The 21,284-nt window shown below is 47.3% G+C and overlaps 1 protein-coding gene across 1 annotated transcript in view; it reads right to left on the reverse strand.

The window, feature by feature from the left end:
* Positions 1–15,249, reverse strand: part of LOC115123719 (tensin-3-like) — a 33,032-nt gene extending 17,783 nt beyond the window's left edge. Inside the window, exon 1 of the mRNA XM_065015584.1 lies at positions 14,687–15,249. Coding sequence (XP_064871656.1) covers positions 14,687–14,702 — 16 coding nt within the window. The 5' untranslated portion in view covers positions 14,703–15,249. The remainder of the gene's footprint in view (positions 1–14,686) is intronic.
* Positions 15,250–21,284: the final 6,035 nt, after the last annotated feature.

Here is a 21,284-nt window from a genome sequence, read left to right on the forward strand (position 1 = left end):
TCAGACTTTTAATGGGAGGGTCCCGTGTTTAAGTCCAGTTCGGGCGATGCATTTTCCCTCTAGCTACCTTACTACATAGGATCTATAGTCATCAGCCATGGTGGGCTGATGTACTGCTTCAGCACATTCTGTTACAGTTCTGACACCACCCACACACATTCCTGCACATATAATGCACACACAAACAGACGCACACATAAACAGACACACACATAAACAGACACACACAAACAGACGCACACATAAACAGACACACACATAAACAGACGCACACATAAACAGACGCACACATAAACAGACACACACATAAACAGACGCACACATAAACAGACGCACACATAAACAGACACACACATAAACAGACACACACATAAACAGACGCACACATAAACAGACACACACATAAACAGACACACACATAAACAGACACACACATAAACAGACACACACATAAACAGACGCACATATAAACAGACGCACACATAAACAGACACACACATAAACAGACGCACACATAAACAGACGCACACATAAACAGACACACACATAAACAGACACACACACAAACAGACGCACACAAACAGACGCACACATAAACAGACGCACACATAAACAGACGCACACATAAACAGACGCACACATAAACAGACACACACATAAACAGACGCACACATAAACAGACGCACACATAAACAGACACACACATAAACAGACACACACATAAACAGACGCACACAAAGCTCTCATTATTCTCCTCCAACCTGGATGTTATTAATCAAAACTGAATAGTGCATAATATCCTTTGCCCCCTTCCTCTCAGAGGCTGTCTAGAGCATTCGCCTGCACAGAAGAAAAACTAGCAGGCGGGTCGCTTTAAATCAGCTTTCCCTGTCCCCCTGTCTGTTGTGTTTGGCCTGACAGCTATACCCACTGGAGTGGAAGAGACCAGAGAGAGTTATGGGCAGACTGAAGAGTGGAGTAGACAATAACACTAACGCAAACAGGAGGACAGGATGTTGTGATCAGTGACCCGTCTCACAGAGTCCTACTGTATTTCCTGTCTGTCTGACTTCTCTAGGGACCGAGAGGATAGCCAGGAAATAAGGACAACTTCTAACAACTGTGGTTCTTCAGGGACTGATGTAGTGTGTATTGGGGATAGAAGGACAGTGCCTTATCACTGAGGTTGTTTGTGAAGGAGCTGCCAGGTCTCAGTGAAGAATCCACAGGTTATCTTTAGAACTTCTTCATGCTGCAGAAAGTCACATAGAGACAGACGGGGCATCAGTGGAGTTTTCAGACAGACAGACAGACAGACGGGGCATCAGTGGAGTTTTCAGACAGACAGACAGACAGACGGGGCATCAGTGGAGTTTTCAGACAGACAGACAGACAGACGGGGCATCAGTGGAGTTTTCAGACAGACAGACAGGGCATCAGTGGAGTTTTCAGACAGACAGACAGGGCATCAGTGGAGTTTTCAGACAGACAGGGCATCAGTGGAGTTTTCAGACAGACAGACAGGGCATCCGTGGAGTTTTCAGACAGACAGACAGGGCATCAGTGGAGTTTTCAGACAGACAGACAGGGCATCAGTGGAGTTTTCAGACAGACAGACAGACAGGGCATCAGTGGAGTTTTCAGACAGACAGACGGGGCATCAGTGGAGTTTTCAGACAGACAGACAGGGCATCAGTGGAGTTTTCAGACAGACAGACGGGGCATCAGTGGAGTTTTCAGACAGACAGACAGACAGGGCATCAGTGGAGTTTTCAGACAGACAGACGGGGCATCAGTGGAGTTTTCAGACAGACAGACAGGGCATCAGTGGAGTTTTCAGACAGACAGACGGGGCATCAGTGGAGTTTTCAGACAGACAGACAGGGCATCAGTGGAGTTTTCAGACAGACAGACGGGGCATCAGTGGAGTTTTCAGACAGATGGGGCATCAGTGGAGTTTTCAGACAGACAGACGGGGCATCAGTGGAGTTTTCAGACAGACAGACAGGGCATCAGTGGAGTTTTCAGACAGACAGACAGGGCATCAGTGGAGTTTTCAGACAGACAGACGGGAAATCAGTGGAGTTTTCAGACAGACAGACAGACAGACAGGGCATCAGTGGAGTTTTCAGACAGACAGACAGACAGACGGGGCATCAGTGGAGTTTTCAGACAGACAGACAGGGCATCAGTGGAGTTTTCAGACAGACAGACAGGGCATCAGTGGAGTTTTCAGACAGACAGGGCATCAGTGGAGTTTTCAGACAGACAGACAGGGCATCCGTGGAGTTTTCAGACAGACAGACAGGGCATCAGTGGAGTTTTCAGACAGACAGACGGGGCATCAGTGGAGTTTTCAGACAGACAGACAGGGCATCAGTGGAGTTTTCAGACAGACAGACAGGGCATCAGTGGAGTTTTCAGACAGACAGACAGACAGGGCATCAGTGGAGTTTTCAGACAGACAGACGGGGCATCAGTGGAGTTTTCAGACAGACAGACAGGGCATCAGTGGAGTTTTCAGACAGACAGACGGGGCATCAGTGGAGTTTTCAGACAGACAGACAGGGCATCAGTGGAGTTTTCAGACAGACAGACGGGGCATCAGTGGAGTTTTCAGACAGACAGACAGGGCATCAGTGGAGTTTTCAGACAGACAGACGGGGCATCAGTGGAGTTTTCAGACAGACAGACGGGGCATCAGTGGAGTTTTCAGACAGATGGGGCATCAGTGGAGTTTTCAGACAGACAGACGGGGCATCAGTGGAGTTTTCAGACAGACAGACAGGGCATCAGTGGAGTTTTCAGACAGACAGACAGGGCATCAGTGGAGTTTTCAGACAGACAGACGGGAAATCAGTGGAGTTTTCAGACAGACAGACAGACAGACAGGGCATCAGTGGAGTTTTCAGACAGACAGACGGGGCATTAGTGGAGTTTTCAGACAGACAGACAGACAGGGCATCAGTGGAGTTTTCAGACAGACAGACGGGGCATCAGTGGAATTTTCAGACAGACAGACGGGGCATCAGACAGACAGACAGACGGGGCATCAGTGGAGTTTTGGAGTTTTCAGACAGACAGACGGGGCATCAGTGGAGTTTTCAGACAGAGAGACGGGGCATCAGTGGAGTTTTCAGACAGACAGGCATCAGTGGAGTTTTCAGACAGACAGACAGGGAATCAGTGGTCAGACAGACAGACAGGGCATCAGTGGAATTTTCAGACAGACAGACGGGGCATCAGTGGAGTTTTCAGACAGACAGACGGGGCATCAGTGGAGTTTTCAGACAGACAGACAGGGCATCAGTGGAGTTTTCAGACAGACAGACAGGGCATCAGTGGAGTTTTCAGACAGACAGACGACAGGGCATCAGTGGAGTTTTCAGACAGACAGACAGGGCATCAGTGGAGTTTTCAGACAGACACGGGGCATCAGACAGACAGTGGAGGACAGACAGACAGGGCATCAGTGGAGTTTTCAGACAGACAGACAGGGCATCAGTGGAGTTTTTCAGACAGATGGGGCATCAGTGGAGTTTTCAGACAGACAGACTGGGCATCAGTGGAGTTTTCAGACAGACAGACAGGGCATCAGTGGAGTTTTCAGACAGACAGACAGACAGAGTTTTCAGACAGACAGACGGGGCATCAGTGGAGTTTTCAGACGGGGCATCAGACAGACAGACAGACGGGGCATCAGTGGAGTTTTCAGTGGAATTTTCAGACAGACAGACAGGGACAGACAGACAGACAGACAGGGCATCAGTGGAGTTTTCAGACAGGCAGACAGGGCATCAGTGGAGTTTTCAGACAGACAGACGGGGCATCAGTGGAGTTTCAGACAGACAGAGGGACAGACAGACAGACAGACAGGGCATCAGTGGAGTTTTCAGACAGACAGACAGGGCATCAGTGGAGTTTTCAGACAGACAGGCATCAGTGGAGTTTTCAGACAGACAGGGCATCAGTTTTCATGCAGACAGACAGGGCATCAGTGGAGTTTTCAGACAGACAGACAGGGCATCAGTGGAGTTTTTCACGGGGACAGACAGACAGACGGGGCATCAGTGGAGTTTTCAGACAGACAGACAGACAGCATCAGTGTAGTTTTCAGACAGACAGGGCATCAGTTTTGGAGTTTTCAGACAGACAGACAGGGCATCAGTGGAGTTTTCAGACAGACAGACAGGGCATCAGTGGAGTTTTCAGACAGACAGAGTTTTCAGACAGACAGACTGGGCATCAGTGGAGGCAGAGTTTTCAGACAGACAGACAGGGCATCAGTGGAGTTTTCAGACAGAGTGGAATTTTCAGACAGACAGACAGGGCATCAGTGGAGTTTTCAGACAGACAGTTTTCAGACAGACAGACAGGGAATCAGTGGAGTTTTCAGACAGACAGACAGGGCATCAGTGGAATTTTCAGACAGACAGGGCATCAGTGGAATTTTCAGACAGACAGACAGACAGGGCATCAGTGGAGTTTTCAGACAGGCAGACAGGGCATCAGTGGAGTTTTCAGACAGACAGACAGGGCATCAGTGGAGTTTTCAGACAGACAGACAGGGCATCAGTGGAGTTTTCAGACATCAGTGGACAGACAGACAGGGCATCAGTGGAGTTTTCAGACAGACAGACAGGGCATCAGTGGAGTTTTCAGACAGACAGACAGGGCATCAGTGGAGTTTTCAGACAGACAGACGGGGCATCAGTGGAGTTTTCAGACAGACAGGGCATCAGTGGAGTTTTCAGACAGACAGACAGGGCATCAGTTTTCAGACAGACAGACAGGGCATCAGTGGAGTTTTCAGACAGATGGGGCAGTGGAGTTTTCAGACAGACAGACAGGGCATCAGTGGAGTTTTCAGACAGATGGGGCATCAGTGGAGTTTTCAGACAGACAGACTGGGCATCAGTGGAGTTTTCAGACAGACAGGCATCAGTGGAGTTTTCAGACAGACAGACAGGGCATCAGTGGAATCAGACAGACAGACGGGGCATCAGTGGAGTTTTCAGACACGGGGATCAGTGGACAGACAGACAGCATCAGTGGAGTTTTCAGACAGACAGACAGACAGACAGGGCATCAGTGGAGTTTTCAGACAGACAGACAGGGCATCAGTGGAGTTTTCAGACAGACAGACGGGGGCAGTTTTCAGTGGAGTTTTCAGACAGACAGACAGGGCATCAGTGGAGTTTTCAGACAGACAGACAGGGCATCAGTGGAGTTTTCAGACAGACAGACAGACGGGGCATCAGTGGATCAGACAGACAGTGACAGGGCATCAGTGGAGTTTTCAGACAGACAGACAGGGCATCAGGGTGGAGTTTTCAGACAGACAGACAGGGCATCAGTGGACAGACAGACAGACAGGGCATCAGTGGAGTTTTCAGACAGACAGACAGACAGAGGGGGCATCAGTGGAGTTTTGAGACAGACAGACAGGGAATCAGTGGAATTTTCAGACAGACAGACAGGGCATCAGTGGAATTTTCAGACAGACAGACAGGGCATCAGTGGAGTTTTCAGACAGGCAGACAGGGCATCAGTGGAGTTTTCAGACAGACAGACAGGGCATCAGTGGAGTTTTCAGACAGACAGACAGGGAATCAGTGGAATTTTCAGACAGACAGACAGGGCATCAGTGGAATTTTCAGACAGACAGACAGGGCATCAGTGGAGTTTTCAGACAGGCAGACAGGGCATCAGTGGAGTTTTCAGACAGACAGACGGGGCATCAGTGGAGTTTTCAGACAGACAGACGGGAAATCAGTGGAGTTTTCAGACAGACAGACAGACAGACAGACAGGGCATCAGTGGAGTTTTCAGACAGACAGACAGGGCATCAGTGGAGTTTTCAGACAGACAGACGGGGCATCAGTGGAGTTTTCAGACAGACAGGGCATCAGTGGAGTTTTCAGACAGACAGACAGGGCATCAGTGGAGTTTTCAGACAGACAGACAGGGCATCAGTGGAGTTTTCAGACAGATGGGGCATCAGTGGAGTTTTCAGACAGACAGACAGGGCATCAGTGGAGTTTTCAGACAGATGGGGCATCAGTGGAGTTTTCAGACAGACAGACTGGGCATCAGTGGAGTTTTCAGACAGACAGGACATCAGTGGAGTTTTCAGACAGACAGACAGGGCATCAGTGGAGTTTTCAGACAGACAGACAGGGCATCAGTGGAGTTTTCAGACAGACAGACGGGGCATCAGTGGAGTTTTCAGACAGACAGACGGGGCATCAGTGGAGTTTTCAGACAGACAGACAGGGAATCAGTGGAATTTTCAGACAGACAGACAGGGCATCAGTGGAATTTTCAGACAGACAGACAGGGCATCAGTGGAGTTTTCAGACAGGCAGACAGGGCATCAGTGGAGTTTTCAGACAGACAGACGGGGCATCAGTGGAGTTTCCAGACAGACAGACGGGAAATCAGTGGAGTTTTCAGACAGACAGACAGACAGACAGACAGGGCATCAGTGGAGTTTTCAGACAGACAGACAGGGCATCAGTGGAGTTTTCAGACAGACAGACGGGGCGTCAGTGGAGTTTTCAGACAGACAGGGCATCAGTGGAGTTTTCAGACAGACAGACAGGGCATCAGTGGAGTTTTCAGACAGACAGACAGGGCATCAGTGGAGTTCTCAGACAGGGCATCAGTGGAGTTTTCAGACAGACAGACGGGGCATCAGTGGAGTTTTCAGACAGACAGACGGGAAATCAGTGGAGTTTTCAGACAGACAGACAGACAGACAGACAGACAGGGCATCAGTGGAGTTTTCAGACAGACAGACAGGGCATCAGTGGAGTTTTCAGACAGACAGACGGGGCATCAGTGGAGTTTTCAGACAGACAGGGCATCTTTGGAGTTTTCAGACAGACAGACAGGGCATCAGTGGAGTTTTCAGACAGACAGACAGGGCATCAGTGGAGTTTTCAGACAGATGGGGCATCAGTGGAGTTTTCAAACAGACAGACTGGGCATCAGTGGAGTTTTCAGACAGACAGGACATCAGTGGAGTTTTCAGACAGACAGACAGGGCATCAGTGGAGTTTTCAGACAGACAGACAGGGCATCAGTGGAGTTTTCAGACAGACAGACGGGGCATCAGTGGAATTTTCAGACAGACAGACGGGGCATCAGTGGAGTTTTCAGACAGACAGACGGGGCATCAGTGGAGTTTTCAGACAGACAGACGGGAAATCAGTGGAGTTTTCAGACAGACAGACAGACAGACAGACAGGGCATCAGTGGAGTTTTCAGACAGACAGACAGGGCATCAGTGGAGTTTTCAGACAGACAGACGGGGCATCAGTGGAGTTTTCAGACAGACAGGGCATCTTTGGAGTTTTCAGACAGACAGACAGGGCATCAGTGGAGTTTTCAGACAGACAGACAGGGCATCAGTGGAGTTTTCAGACAGATGGGGCATCAGTGGAGTTTTCAGACAGACAGACAGGGCATCAGTGGAGTTTTCAGACAGATGGGGCATCAGTGGAGTTTTCAGACAGACAGACTGGGCATCAGTGGAGTTTTCAGACAGACAGGGCATCAGTGGAGTTTTCAGACAGACAGACAGGGCATCAGTGGAGTTTTCAGACAGACAGACAGGGCATCAGTGGAGTTTTCAGACAGACAGACGGGGCATCAGTGGAATTTTCAGACAGACAGACGGGGCATCAGTGGAGTTTTCAGACAGACAGACAGGGAATCAGTGGAATTTTCAGACAGACAGACAGGGCATCAGTGGAATTTTCAGACAGACAGACAGGGCATCAGTGGAGTTTTCAGACAGACAGACAGGGCATCAGTGGAGTTTTCAGACAGACAGACAGGGCATCAGTGGAGTTTTCAGACAGACAGACGGGAAATCAGTGGAGTTTTCAGACAGACAGACAGACAGACAGACAGGGCATCAGTGGAGTTTTCAGACAGACAGACAGGGCATCAGTGGAGTTTTCAGACAGACAGACGGGGCATCAGTGGAGTTTTCAGACAGACAGGGCATCAGTGGAGTTTTCAGACAGACAGACAGGGCATCAGTGGAGTTTTCAGACAGACAGACAGGGCATCAGTGGAGTTTTCAGACAGATGGGGCATCAGTGGAGTTTTCAGACAGACAGACAGGGCATCAGTGGAGTTTTCAGACAGACAGACGGGGCATCAGTGGAGTTTTCAGACAGACAGGGCATCTTTGGAGTTTTCAGACAGACAGACAGGGCATCAGTGGAGTTTTCAGACAGACAGACAGGGCATCAGTGGAGTTTTCAGACAGATGGGGCATCAGTGGAGTTTTCAGACAGACAGACAGGGCATCAGTGGAGTTTTCAGACAGATGGGGCATCAGTGGAGTTTTCAGACAGACAGACTGGGCATCAGTGGAGTTTTCAGACAGACAGGGCATCAGTGGAGTTTTCAGACAGACAGACAGGGCATCAGTGGAGTTTTCAGACAGACAGACAGGGCATCAGTGGAGTTTTCAGACAGACAGACGGGGCATCAGTGGAATTTTCAGACAGACAGACGGGGCATCAGTGGAGTTTTCAGACAGACAGACAGGGAATCAGTGGAATTTTCAGACAGACAGACAGGGCATCAGTGGAATTTTCAGACAGACAGACAGGGCATCAGTGGAGTTTTCAGACAGGCAGACAGGGCATCAGTGGAGTTTTCAGACAGACAGACGGGGCATCAGTGGAGTTTTCAGACAGACAGACGGGAAATCAGTGGAGTTTTCAGACAGACAGACAGACAGACAGACAGGGCATCAGTGGAGTTTTCAGACAGACAGACAGGGCATCAGTGGAGTTTTCAGACAGACAGACAGACAGGGCATCAGTGGAGTTTTCAGACAGACAGACAGGGCATCAGTGGAGTTTTCAGACAGACAGACAGGGCATCAGTGGAGTTTTCAGACAGACAGACAGGGCATCAGTGGAGTTTTCAGACAGATGGGGCATCAGTGGAGTTTTCAGACAGACAGACTGGGCATCAGTGGAGTTTTCAGACAGATGGGGCATCAGTGGAGTTTTCAGACAGACAGACTGGGCATCAGTGGAGTTTTGGCATCAGTGGAGTTTTCAGACAGACAGACAGGGCATCAGTGGAGTTTTCAGACAGACAGACAGGGCATCAGTGGAGTTTTCAGACAGACAGACGGGGCATCAGTGGATTTTCAGACAGACAGGGCATCAGTGGAGTTTTCAGACAGACAGAGGGCATCAGTGGAGTTTTCAGACAGACAGACAGGGAATCAGTGGCATCAGTGGAGTTTTTCAGTGGAGTTTTCAGACAGACAGACAGGGCATCAGTGGAGTTTTCAGACAGACAGGCATCAGTGGAGGGAAATCAGTGGAGTTTTCAGACAGACAGGACAGACAGGGCATCAGTGGAGTTTTCAGACAGACAGACAGGGCATCAGTGGAGTTTTCAGACAGACAGACAGGGGCATCAGTGGAGTTTTCAGACAGACAGGGCATCAGTGGAGTTTTCAGACAGACAGACAGGGCATCAGTGGAGTTTTCAGACAGACAGACAGGGCATCAGTGGAGTTTTCAGACAGACAGAGATCAGTGGAGGACATCAGTGGAGTTTTCAGACAGACAGACAGACAGTGGAGTTTTCAGGACAGACAGGGCATCAGTGGAGTTTTCAGACAGACAGACAGGGCATCAGTGGAGTTTTCAGACAGATGGGGCATCAGTGGAGTTTTCAGACAGACAGACTGGGCATCAGTTTTCAGACAGACAGGGCATCAGTGGAGTTTTCAGACAGACAGACAGGGCATCAGTGGAGTTTTCAGAGTTTTCAGACAGACAGGGCATCAGACAGACAGACAGACGGGGCATCAGTGGAGTTTTCAGACAGACAGACAGGGAATCAGTGGAATTTTCAGACAGACAGACAGGGCATCAGTGGAATTTTCAGACAGACAGACAGGGCATCAGTGGAGTTTTCAGACAGGCAGACAGGGCATCAGTGGAGTTTTCAGACAGACAGACGGGGCATCAGTGGAGTTTTCAGACAGACAGACGGGAAATCAGTGGAGTTTTCAGACAGACAGACAGACAGACAGACAGGGCATCAGTGGAGTTTTCAGACAGACAGACAGGGCATCAGTGGAGTTTTCAGACAGACAGACGGGGCATCAGTGGAGTTTTCAGACAGACAGACAGGGCATCAGTGGAGTTTTCAGACAGACAGACAGGGCATCAGTGGAGTTTTCAGACAGACAGACAGGGCATCAGTGGAGTTTTCAGACAGATGGGGCATCAGTGGAGTTTTCAGACAGACAGACTGGGCATCAGTGGAGTTTTCAGACAGACAGGGCATCAGTGGAGTTTTCAGACAGACAGACAGGGCATCAGTGGAGTTTTCAGACAGACAGACAGACAGGGCATCAGTGGAGTTTTCAGACAGACAGGGCATCAGTGGAGTTTTCAGACAGACAGACAGGGCATCAGTGGAGTTTTCAGACAGACAGTCAGGGAATCAGTGGAGTTTTCAGACAGACAGGGCATCTGTGGAGTTTTCAGACAGACAGACAGACAGACAGACAGACAGGGCATCAGTGGAGTTTTCAGACAGACAGACAGGGCATCTGTGGAGTTTTCAGACAGACAGACAGGGCATCTGTGGAGTTTTCACACAGACAGACAGACAGACAGACAGACAGACAGACAGACAGACAGACAGACAGACAGGGCATCAGTGGAGTTTTCAGACAGACAGAGCAATAGTGGAGTTTTCACGCAGACAGACAGACAGGGCATCTGTGGAGTTTTCAGACAGACAGACGGACGCATAAGTGGAGTTTTCACGCACACAGACAGGCACAGGCAGGCAGGTAGACAGACAGGCAGACAGACAGGTAGAGAGACAGGTAGACAAACAGACAGGCAGGCAGACAGACAGGTAGACAGACAGACAGACAGACAGACAGACAGACAGACAGACAGACAGACAGACAGACAGACAGACAGGCAGGCAGGCAGACAGACAGGTAGACAAACAGACAGGCAGGCAGACAGACAGGTAGACAAACAGACAGACAGACACAGACATGCAGGCATACAGACAGACAGGTAGACAAACAGACTCTCTGTGGCCCTGGTAGATTCAGTAGTGACTCCTTGATGTTGGCCAACTAAACCTCTCCCTGAGTATATTACAGGATGAGGTCATGTCCTACCACTGTGGAACAGAGGAACACTTCGTCTTGTGGTTTCCATGATGAAAAATAAAAGATGGCGTGAGGAAAAACAACTACGGGCACAACTAAGAACACTTCAGAATAAAACTCAACAACAAAGAGTTTGATCCTTTCAAACAGAGAGCAGAGAGAGGGAAGAGACGGCGCAACAGAGAGAGACAGAAACAGAGGGAGAGAGAGAGAAAGAGAGAGAGAGAGAGAGTGAGAGAGAGAGACTGAGTGAGCATAGCCTTGCTATCAAGAGATGCCTCTTTAAGCAGACCCTGCTCTCGAGAGAAAACCACAAAATGAGGTGGAAACTGAGCTGCACTTCCTAACCTCCTGCCAATTATACAACCATATCAAAGACGCATATTTCCCACAGACCCATAAAGAATTTAGAAACAAAGCAAATATTGATTAACTCCCATACCTGTTCGGTGAAATACTACAGTGTGTCACCACAGCAGCTGATATTTTCATCAGTTTATTTATTTTCCCTTGCCATTCATATAGCAACTACAGTATCTGCACATGGGTAAAACACTGTACATGGCTGATAATATAACATTTGAAATGCTTTTATTCCTGTGAAACATTTGTGAGTGTAATGTTAACTTTGAATTGAATTGAGAGAAAGAACCAGAAAGAGAAAGAGAAAGAGAGAGGGGAAGATGGGGATAGGAGAGAGAGAGAGATATATATAGAGAGAGAGAACCAGAAAGAGAAAGAGTGAGGGAGATATGGCGAGAGAGAGAGAGAGAGAGAGAAAGAGAGAGAGAGAGAGCGGGAGAGATGGGGATAGGGGATGGGAGGGAGAGAGAGAGAGACAAACAGACAGACAGACAGACAGAGAAAGAGAGAGGAGAAGATTGGGATAGGGGGAGAGAGAGAGAACCAGAAAGAGAAAGAGAGAGGGGAAGTTGGGGACAGAGGAGAGAGAAAGAGAGAGAGAGAAGGGGATAGGGGAGGGAGAGAGAGAGAGACAAACAGACAGACAGAGAAAGAGAGAGGAGAAGATTTGGATAGGGGAGAGAGAGAGAACCAGACAGAGAAAGAGAGAGGGGAAGTTGGGGACAGAGAGAGAGAGAGAGAGAGAGAGAACCAGAAAGCGAAAAAGAGATAGGAGAGGATGGGGAGAGAGAACCAGAGAGATGGGGACAGACAGAAAGACAGAGGTGAGGATAGAAGAAAGGGGATAGAAGAAAGAGAGAGAACCAGAAAGAGAAGATGGGGATAGAAGAGAGAGGGAGAGAGAGAGAGAGAGAACCAGAAAGAAAAAGAGAGAGGGGAAGATGGGGAGAGAGAGAAAGAGAGAGGGGAAGACGGGGATAGAAGATAGAGATATAGAGAGGGAAAGATGGGGAGAGAGAGACTACCACACAAGACAATTCCAGACATGTGTAAATACCAGAGGTCTCCAGGAAAGAGCGAGAGACAAGTGTGTGTTCTACCTCAGAGAGGGAAGCGTGGTCTCACAGAACCTCAGGATGGATTGATATAACACTCAATAAACACAGAGAAGGAATGACGGAAAAAGAAAGTCTTAAAAAGATAAAGCAGAAGACAGTCAAACTAAAGATACCAAAAGACTGGAAAAGAGACAGGCAAAAAGAGACATCCAAAAAGAGACAGGCAAAAAGAGACAGGTAAAAAGAGACATGCAAAAAGAGACATGCAAAAAGAGACAGGCAAATAGAGACGGGCATAAAGAGACGGGCAAAAAGAGACATCCAAAAAGAGACAGGCAAAAAGAGACAGGTAAAAAGAGAAATGCAAAAAGAGACGGGCAAAAAGAGACGGGCAAAAAGAGACGGGCAAAAAGAGACGGGCAAAAAGAGACGGGCAAACAGAGACGGGCGAAAAGAGACGGGCAAAAAGAGACGGGCAAAAAGAGAAAGGCAAAAAGAGACATGCAAAAAGAGACGGGCAAAAAGAGAAAGGCAAAAAGAGAAAGGCAAAAAGAGACAGGCAAAAAGAGACCGGCAAAAAGAGACATGCAAAAAGAGACGGGTAAACAGAGACGAGCAAAAAGAGAAAGGCAAAAAGAGACGGGCAAAAAGAGACGGGCAAAAAGAGACAGGCAAAAAGAGACATGCAAAAAGAGACGGGCAAAAAGAGAAAGGCAAAAAGAGACGGGCAAAAAGAGAAAGGCAAAAAGAGACGGGCAAAAAGAGACGGGCAAAAAGAGAAAGGCAAAAAGAGAAAGGCAAAAAGAGACAGGCAAAAAGAGAAAGGCAAAAAGAGACAGGCAAAAAGAGACGGGCAAAAAGAGACATGCAAAAAGAGACGGGCAAACAGAGACGGGCAAAAAGAGACGGGCAAAAAGAGAAAGGCAAAAAGAGACGGGCAAAAAGAGACGGGCAAAAAGAGACAGGCAAAAAGAGACAGGCAAAAAGAGACAGGCAAAAAGAGAAAGGCAAAAAGAGACATCCAAAAAGAGACATCCAAAAAGAGACGGGCAAAAAGAGACAGGCAAAAAGAGACATGCAAAAAGAGAAGGGCAAAAAGAGACGGGCAAAAAGAGACATGCAAAAAGAGAAAGGCAAAAAGAGACGGGCAAAAAGAGAAAGGCAAAAAGAGACGGGCAAAAAGAGACGGGCAAAAAGAGACATGCAAAAAGAGACGGGCAAAAAGAGACATGCAAAAAGAGACATGCAAAAAGAGAAGGGCAAAAAGAGAAAGGCAAAAAGAGACGGGCAAAAAGAGACATGCAAAAAGAGACGGGCAAAAAGAGACATGCAAAAAGAGACATGCAAAAAGAGACATGTAAAAAGAGAAAGGGTGCTGTACTGCAGCGCCAGCTGTGCCATCAGAGACTCTGGGTTCGCGCCCAGGCTCTGTCGTAACCGGCCGCGACCGGGAGGTCCGTGGGGCGACGCACAATTGGCCTAGGGTCGTCCGGGTTAGGGAGGGCTTGGCCGGTAGGGATGTCCTTGTCTCATCGCGCACCAGCGACTCCTGTGGCGGGCCGGGCGCAGTGCGTGCTAACCAAGGTTGCCGGGTGCACGGTGTTTCCTCCGACACATTGGTGCGGCTGGCTTCCGGGTTGGATGCACACTGTGTTAAGAAGCAGTGCGGCTTGGTTGGGTTGTGTATCGGAGGACGCAGGACTTTCAACCTTTGTCTCTCCCGAGCCCGTATGGGAGTTGTAGCGATGAGACAAGATAGTAGCTACTTATTTATACTTACTTATTAAACAATTGGATACCACGAAATTGGGGAGAAAAAAGAAGTGAGAATTGGCAAGAAAGCAAGAGAAAAGTGGAAATCAGAAAGAAAACATGAAGATAGAGAAAGAGAGCATGAAAGAGGGAATAAAAGAGTCAGTCTGCAACAGGAGACTGCAACAGAGACAATGCAACTGAGACGGGGATGCAGGCCATCTAGTGGGTTTGAGCATTAGCACACACACACACACACACACACACAGAAAAACTGACAAACACACATTAGTTATGTATCCAGTAATAGTACAGTACCTACCAAGAGAAGTAGTCATGATGAAGAGACTTTCAGAGGACTATCCCACTGTGTCTGTCTGGAGAAAAACTGAGCTGTACACTGCCACTTCCACAGCTCCCTCTGTCTGTCGTTCTCTCTCGCACTCTCCCTCGCTCCTCTCCTCTCTCTCTCTCTAAAACTCTAAACTTGACTTATCTTTTTTTCTCCTGAATCGCCTTCCTTTGTCTCCTGTGGCTCAGCTGGTCTTGTCCATGTGGAGCTGAAGACTGTCTGCCTCCCTCCCGGCACAAATGAGAGACTCTTTTAAATGAGAGAACTGTATTTTCTCTCCCCCCACTCTATCACTCTCTCACTGCCCCTTTCTCCCCTCTTACTCTCTCTCTCTTCCCTCTTTCGCTCCTCTCTCTGTCTAGATGCTCTATCGTAAGGAAGCAGTGTGAGCTCTGTTTGAACTCCTGTGGTTGGCAGCAGGCTGAATGAAGTCATTTAGGATCTGGAACAGAACAAAACAGAGACTAACCATGTTCCATTCCTCCACTCCCCGTTGGAAAATAGTTCCCTGTTAGCTACAGACTTGTTGTGACACTGCTTGAGTCCGAATTCTCTAGGAGGGAGCGAGGGAGGGAGGAGAGGAATAGGCCCCCTCCCCTTCTCTCTCTTCCCCTTCTTCTCTCTCACTGACCACTCTGCATTGTCTCCTACAATCTGTTTCCTCCAATCAAAAGGCCTTCCTGAAGGTCAGGGGTCGCTTGAGTCCTTTTAAGGCAGTGGAGGGTGTTGAACTCAGGGTTCTATAGCCTCTCTGTCAGGGCATGTGTCACTACTCCCACCATCTGCTGCCCAAACACACATACACACGCACACACGTGTGCACGCACAGGCATACACACAAACAGATGGAGACATACTGACCGTGTTTCCTGCTACGTAAAATCTGATTGTGTTAGAGCTGATCTCATTTTTACTACTAACATATGGTACTCGACTTGTCCTATTTTACTTGTCCTATTCTATCATCACAAGCTCTGCTTGCTGCTCGTCAGTCAGGAGTTACCGTTATGTATCTAACATCATGATCCCTGCTAGTACAGTATGTATCATTTATCTTATTACAGTACTTAGTGAGTTAGGCTCTCCTTTCCCATGTCATTCTACAGCAGCACTACTCTACAGCTGTACTGTTAGCCAGCCTGCCAGTTTAGTAGAGTCTGACACTGGCACAGTCAGTGTAGTCAGCTCAGCTTTCCCCATTGTGACTGTGTCTGTGCCTCGATTTAGGTCGGCCAAAACTATAAATGGCGGTGTTCGTCTTAACAATCTCATTGGAATAAAGACCTCCTCCATTCCTGTCATTATTGAAAGAGATTGCGATAATATCTTACATCTCAAAAAAGGACTACTTAATGTTAGATCCCTCACTTCCAAGTGTACCGCAAAGGTGCAGATGTTACTAACATTTATGACATCAAAACAAAAGACTGCGTTTTTTGTATTTTGAGCTTCTAGTCATGAAATCTATGCAGCCAAACTCAATCACTTTTAATAGTATACAGTGTTCCTCACTGAGTTCCCTGAATTTCTATCGGAGCTTGTAGTCATCGCAGATAATATTCAAATTTTTGATTACTTCAATTTTCACATGGAAAAGTCCACAGACCCACTCCAAAAGGCCTTCGGAGCCATCATCAACTCAGTGGGTTTTGTCCAACATGTCTCCAGACCTACGCATTGCCACAGTCATACCCTGGATCTAGTTTTGTCCCGTGGAATAAATATTTTGGAACTAAATGTTTATCCTCATAATCCTGGACTATTGGACCATCATCTTATAACCTTTGCAATCAAAACAAATCATCTACTCAGACCCCAAGCAAGCCGCACTATAAATTCTCAGACAACCCAAAGATTGCTAGATGCCCTTCCAGACTCCCTCCACCTACCCAAGGACATCGGAGTACAAAAATCAGTTAACCACCTAACCGTGGATCTAAATTTAACCTTGCGTAAAACCCTAGATGCAGTCGCACCTCTAAAAACAAAAAACATTTGTCACAATAAATGATCTCCCTGGTATACAGAAAATACCTGAGCACTGATGCAAGCTTCAAGAAAATTGAAACAGTAATGGTGCGCCACCAAACTGGAAGTCTTCTGACTGGCTTGGAAAGACAGTATGGTGCAATGTCGAGGAGCCTTCACTGCTGCTTGATCAGCCTACTTTTCCAAGCTAATTGAGGAGAATAAAAACAATCCAACATTTATTTTTGATACTGTTGCAAAACCAACTAAAAAGCACAATTTCCCAAAAGAAGATGGCCTTGACTTCAGCAGTGATGAATTCATGAACTTCTTTGACAAAAAGATCATGATCATTAGGAAGCAAATTACAGACTCCTTTTTGAATCTGCGTATTTCTCCAAAACTCACTTGTCCTGGGTCTGCACAGACCTGCCAGGACCTGGGATCAATAGAGACTATCAAGTTTTTTTATCCTGTATCTCTCGACACATTCACAAAAATAGTAATGTCCTCTAAACCTTCCTACTGGCCCCTATTCCAACTAAACTACTGAAAGAGCTACTTCCTGTGCTTGGCCCTCCTATGTTGAACAAAATAAATGGCTTCCTATCCTCCGGATGTGTACCAAACTCACTAAAAGTGGTAGTAACAAAGCCTCTCCTGAAAAAGCCAAACCTTGACCCAGAAAATGTGTAAAAAAAATAATATCAGCTTATATCAAATCTCTCATTCCTCTAAAAAAAAATTGAAATAGCTGTTGCCCATTCACTGCCTTCCTGAAGACAAATAATGTATACAAAACGCTCCAGTCTGGTTTAAGACCCCATCATAGTCCTGAGACTGCACTCATGAAGGTGGTAAATGACCTTTTAATGGCGTCAGACCAAGGCTCTGCATCTGTCCTCGGGGTCCTAGACCTTCGTGCCGCTTTTGACATCATCGATCACCACATTCTTTTGGAGAGATTGGAAACCCTAATTGGTCTACACGGACAAGTTCTTGCCTGGTTTAGATCTTATCTGTCGGAAAGATATCAGTTCATCTCAGTGGGTGGTTTGTCCTGACAAATCATTTGTAAGTTTTAGTGTTCCTCAAGTTTCTGATAGACTCTTGACTAGAACCAAAAAATGTGTTCATATTACTGAAGTGCTAACCTCTGGCTTCCTGTTAAGGCTAGGGCTGATTTCAAGGTCTTACTGCAAACCTACACATCATTACATGGACTTGCTCCTACCTACATATCTCTCCGATTTTGTCCTTCCATACATACAGTACCTACATGTACGCTACGGTCACAAGATGCAGGCCTCCTTATTGTCCCTAGGACTTCTAAGCAAACAGCTGGAGGCAGGGCTTTCTCCTATAGAGATCAATTGTTATGGAATGGTTTGCCTATCTATATGAGAGACGCAGACTCGGGTTCAACCTTTATGTCTTTACTGAAGATTCATCTCTTCAGTATGTCCAATGATTGAGTATAGTCTGACCCAGGGGTGTGAAGGTGAAGAGCGAGGAACTGGAGTGACAAACTGCCCGGCCCTGCCTGGCCATCCCTAGGAGGGGTGTGTCATGTCATGCCAGGCTTTTTTCGCTATACTCGACTTGAGTGGGTTGATTCACTGACGGTGATCTTCCTGTCCGGTTTTGCACACCCTTGGGCTCGTGTGGTGGAAGAGATCTTCATAGGCTATACTCAGCCTTGTCTCAGGGTAGTAAGTTGGTGGTTTGTTGATATCCCTCTAGGGGTGTGGGGGCTGTGCTTTGGCAAAGTGGGTGGGGTTATATCCTGCCTGGTTGGTCCTGTCGGATAGGGCCACAGTGTCCCCCGACTCCCACTGTCTCAGCCTCCAGTATCTATATTGCAATAGTCTATGTGCTGGGTGGCTAGGATCAGACTGTCCTATCTGGTGAAATTCTCCCGTCTTATCTGGTGTCCTGTGTGAATTTAAGTATGCTCCCTCTAATTCTCCCATCTCTCTCTCCCTTCCCTCCCATCCTTTCCTGGAGGACCTGCGCCCTAAGACTGCGCCTCAGGACTACCTGGCCTGATGACTCCCCATCCCTAGTCCACCTGGTCATACTGCTGATCCTGTTCCTGCTGTTTTGCCTGTGGCTATGGAACCCTGACCTGTTCACCAGACATGCTACCTTGTCCGGGACCTTTCTAGGCAGTTTTTCCTAGCCACCGTGCTTCTACATCTGCATTGCTTGCTTATTTGCTGTTTTAGGCTCTGTTTCTGTATAAGCACTTTGTGATCCACACCAGTACTCCACACCAGTACTCCACACCAGTACTCTACACCAGTACTCCACAGCAGTACTCCACACCAGTAATCCACACCAGTACTCTACACCAGTACTCCACACCAGTAATCCACACCAGTACTCTACACCAGTACTCCACACCAGTACTCTACACCAATATTGGATGGATATGGATGATAAACTCCACATTAAGACTAGTAAATACGAATATTCCAGACTCCTGCCCCAGTCAAAGCCCGCATGCACACACACTCCCCTCTCCTTCCCCAATCCCCAGCCCCCATGTAATCGCTCTGGAGGGAGAGAGAGAGAGAGAGAGTGGTGGGAACCTGTGCTGGAGAGGCATGGGTGCAGGGAGGACATGTTTAGGAGTCGTTGCGTCTGGTGTTGCAGTAGTCACTCCCCACATCACAGCAGTGGCTCAGGGTAAAAATGTGATTATGATAATAGCAGTAAACACAATAACTAAAAATCATTAAGTGAAGGAATGTACAATGCCATCCAGGTCCTAATATGGCTGCCGTATTACCTATATGGTGCACTACTTATGACCATGGACCATAGGGCTCTGGTCATAAGCAGTGCATTATAAAGGGTAAAGGGCCATTTGGGATGTGATGGTAAAAGGACCTCACACAACAGTCCTCTCTCAATGCACTCACCTTTTTTTGTCTGGTAAATATATTGACACTAAACAGGCTGTTTTACCCTTTAAAGGTTGTGTTCTGCTGTTATCTTTGTGTTTGATACAAAGCAGAGCGGGAACAGTCTAAACATGAGTCAAGAGGTTTGACATTCATTCTCCTTCTCAGTGAATGGGTTTCAAGAGGTTTGACATTCATTCTCCTTCTCAGTGAATGGGTTTCAAGAGGTTTGACATTCATTCTCCTTCTCAGTGAATGGGTTCCAAGAGGTTTAACATGCATTCTCCTTCTCAGTGAATGGGTTTCAAGAGGTTTGACATTCATTCTCCTTCTCAGTGAATGGGTTTCAAGAGGTTTGACATTCATTCTCCTTCTCAGTGAATGGGTTTCAAGAGGTTTGACATTCATTCTCCTTCTCAGTGAATGAGTTTCAAGAGGTTTGACATTCATTCTCCTTCTCAGTGAATGGGTTTCAAGAGGTTTGACATTCATTCTCCTTCTCAGTGAATGGGTTCCAAGAGGTTTGACATTCATTCTCCTTCTCAGTGAATGGGTTTCAAGAGGTTTGACATTCATTCTCCTTCTCAGTGAATGGGTTTCAAGAGGTTTGACATTCATTCTCCTTCTCAGTGAATGGGTTCCAAGAGGTTTGACATTCATTCTCCTTCTCAGTGAATGGGTTCCAAGAGGTTTGACATTCATTCTCCTTCTCAGTGAATGGGTTTCAAGAGGTTTGACATTCATTCTCCTTCTCAGTGAATGGGTTTCAAGAGGTTTGACATTCATTCTCCTTCTCAGTGAATGGGTTCCAGGGCCTGCTGCCTTGCCTTGTGAAGGTCACTGTTAGTCTGTATTAGACAGGGTCATGACTGATGTAGCCTAATTCAGGACTAACTGAAAGGTAAAAGGACTGAAAGGTGAATGCCTACTCTCGCACGAACGCAACCACCCTCCCTCTCTCTCTCTCTCTCTCACAGACACACACACACAGACACACACACAGCTAGAGTCTATTGAGTAAAAATGTGGTGGATATAAACGGCAGTATGAAGTCGACTGTTTACTTTGACCAAATTCCTTTTCAAAACAATGATAAAGCTTATGTACACACACACACACACACACACACACACACACACACACACACACACACACACACACACACACACACACACACACACACACACACACACACACACACACACACACACACAGATTCCCTGCAGGATGTGTACCCTAGTGGTTTCTACAGGAAGTCAAACCAGCTACACCAACGATTATATATTATATTGACAAGATAGTTCAGTGACCGCTCTAACAATGAAAATACATGTCCTCAAAAATGGAAGGCAGGCAGCAGGAGGCGAGATCAGTTCGGACCATTCTAGCCAATGAGAGAGCAGATACGTGTGTGAACAACATGCACAGCTCCGATATAAAGTAGTTTTTTTTCTCCAAAGTTGCCAAAATCCCAAGTGCGTCCACTTATATCAGTGCATTCGTAACAACATAAGCATTAGGAAACGCCTACTCAATTAAATAAGCCTCACATAGCAAACTAGAAATTCCATTTTTGTTGACCAAATTAGACACTCTCTCAATTCCGTGGTCTTATTTTCGTTGACAGATTTTGGGCGGAGTAAACTCTCTCGCTTCGCCTCTTCCTCTCTGGCTACACTCAGCCCATCTCA

The sequence above is a fragment of the Oncorhynchus nerka genome, unplaced genomic scaffold, assembly GCF_034236695.1.
Source record: "Oncorhynchus nerka isolate Pitt River unplaced genomic scaffold, Oner_Uvic_2.0 unplaced_scaffold_8___fragment_6___debris, whole genome shotgun sequence".
Lineage (NCBI taxonomy): Eukaryota > Metazoa > Chordata > Actinopteri > Salmoniformes > Salmonidae > Oncorhynchus > Oncorhynchus nerka.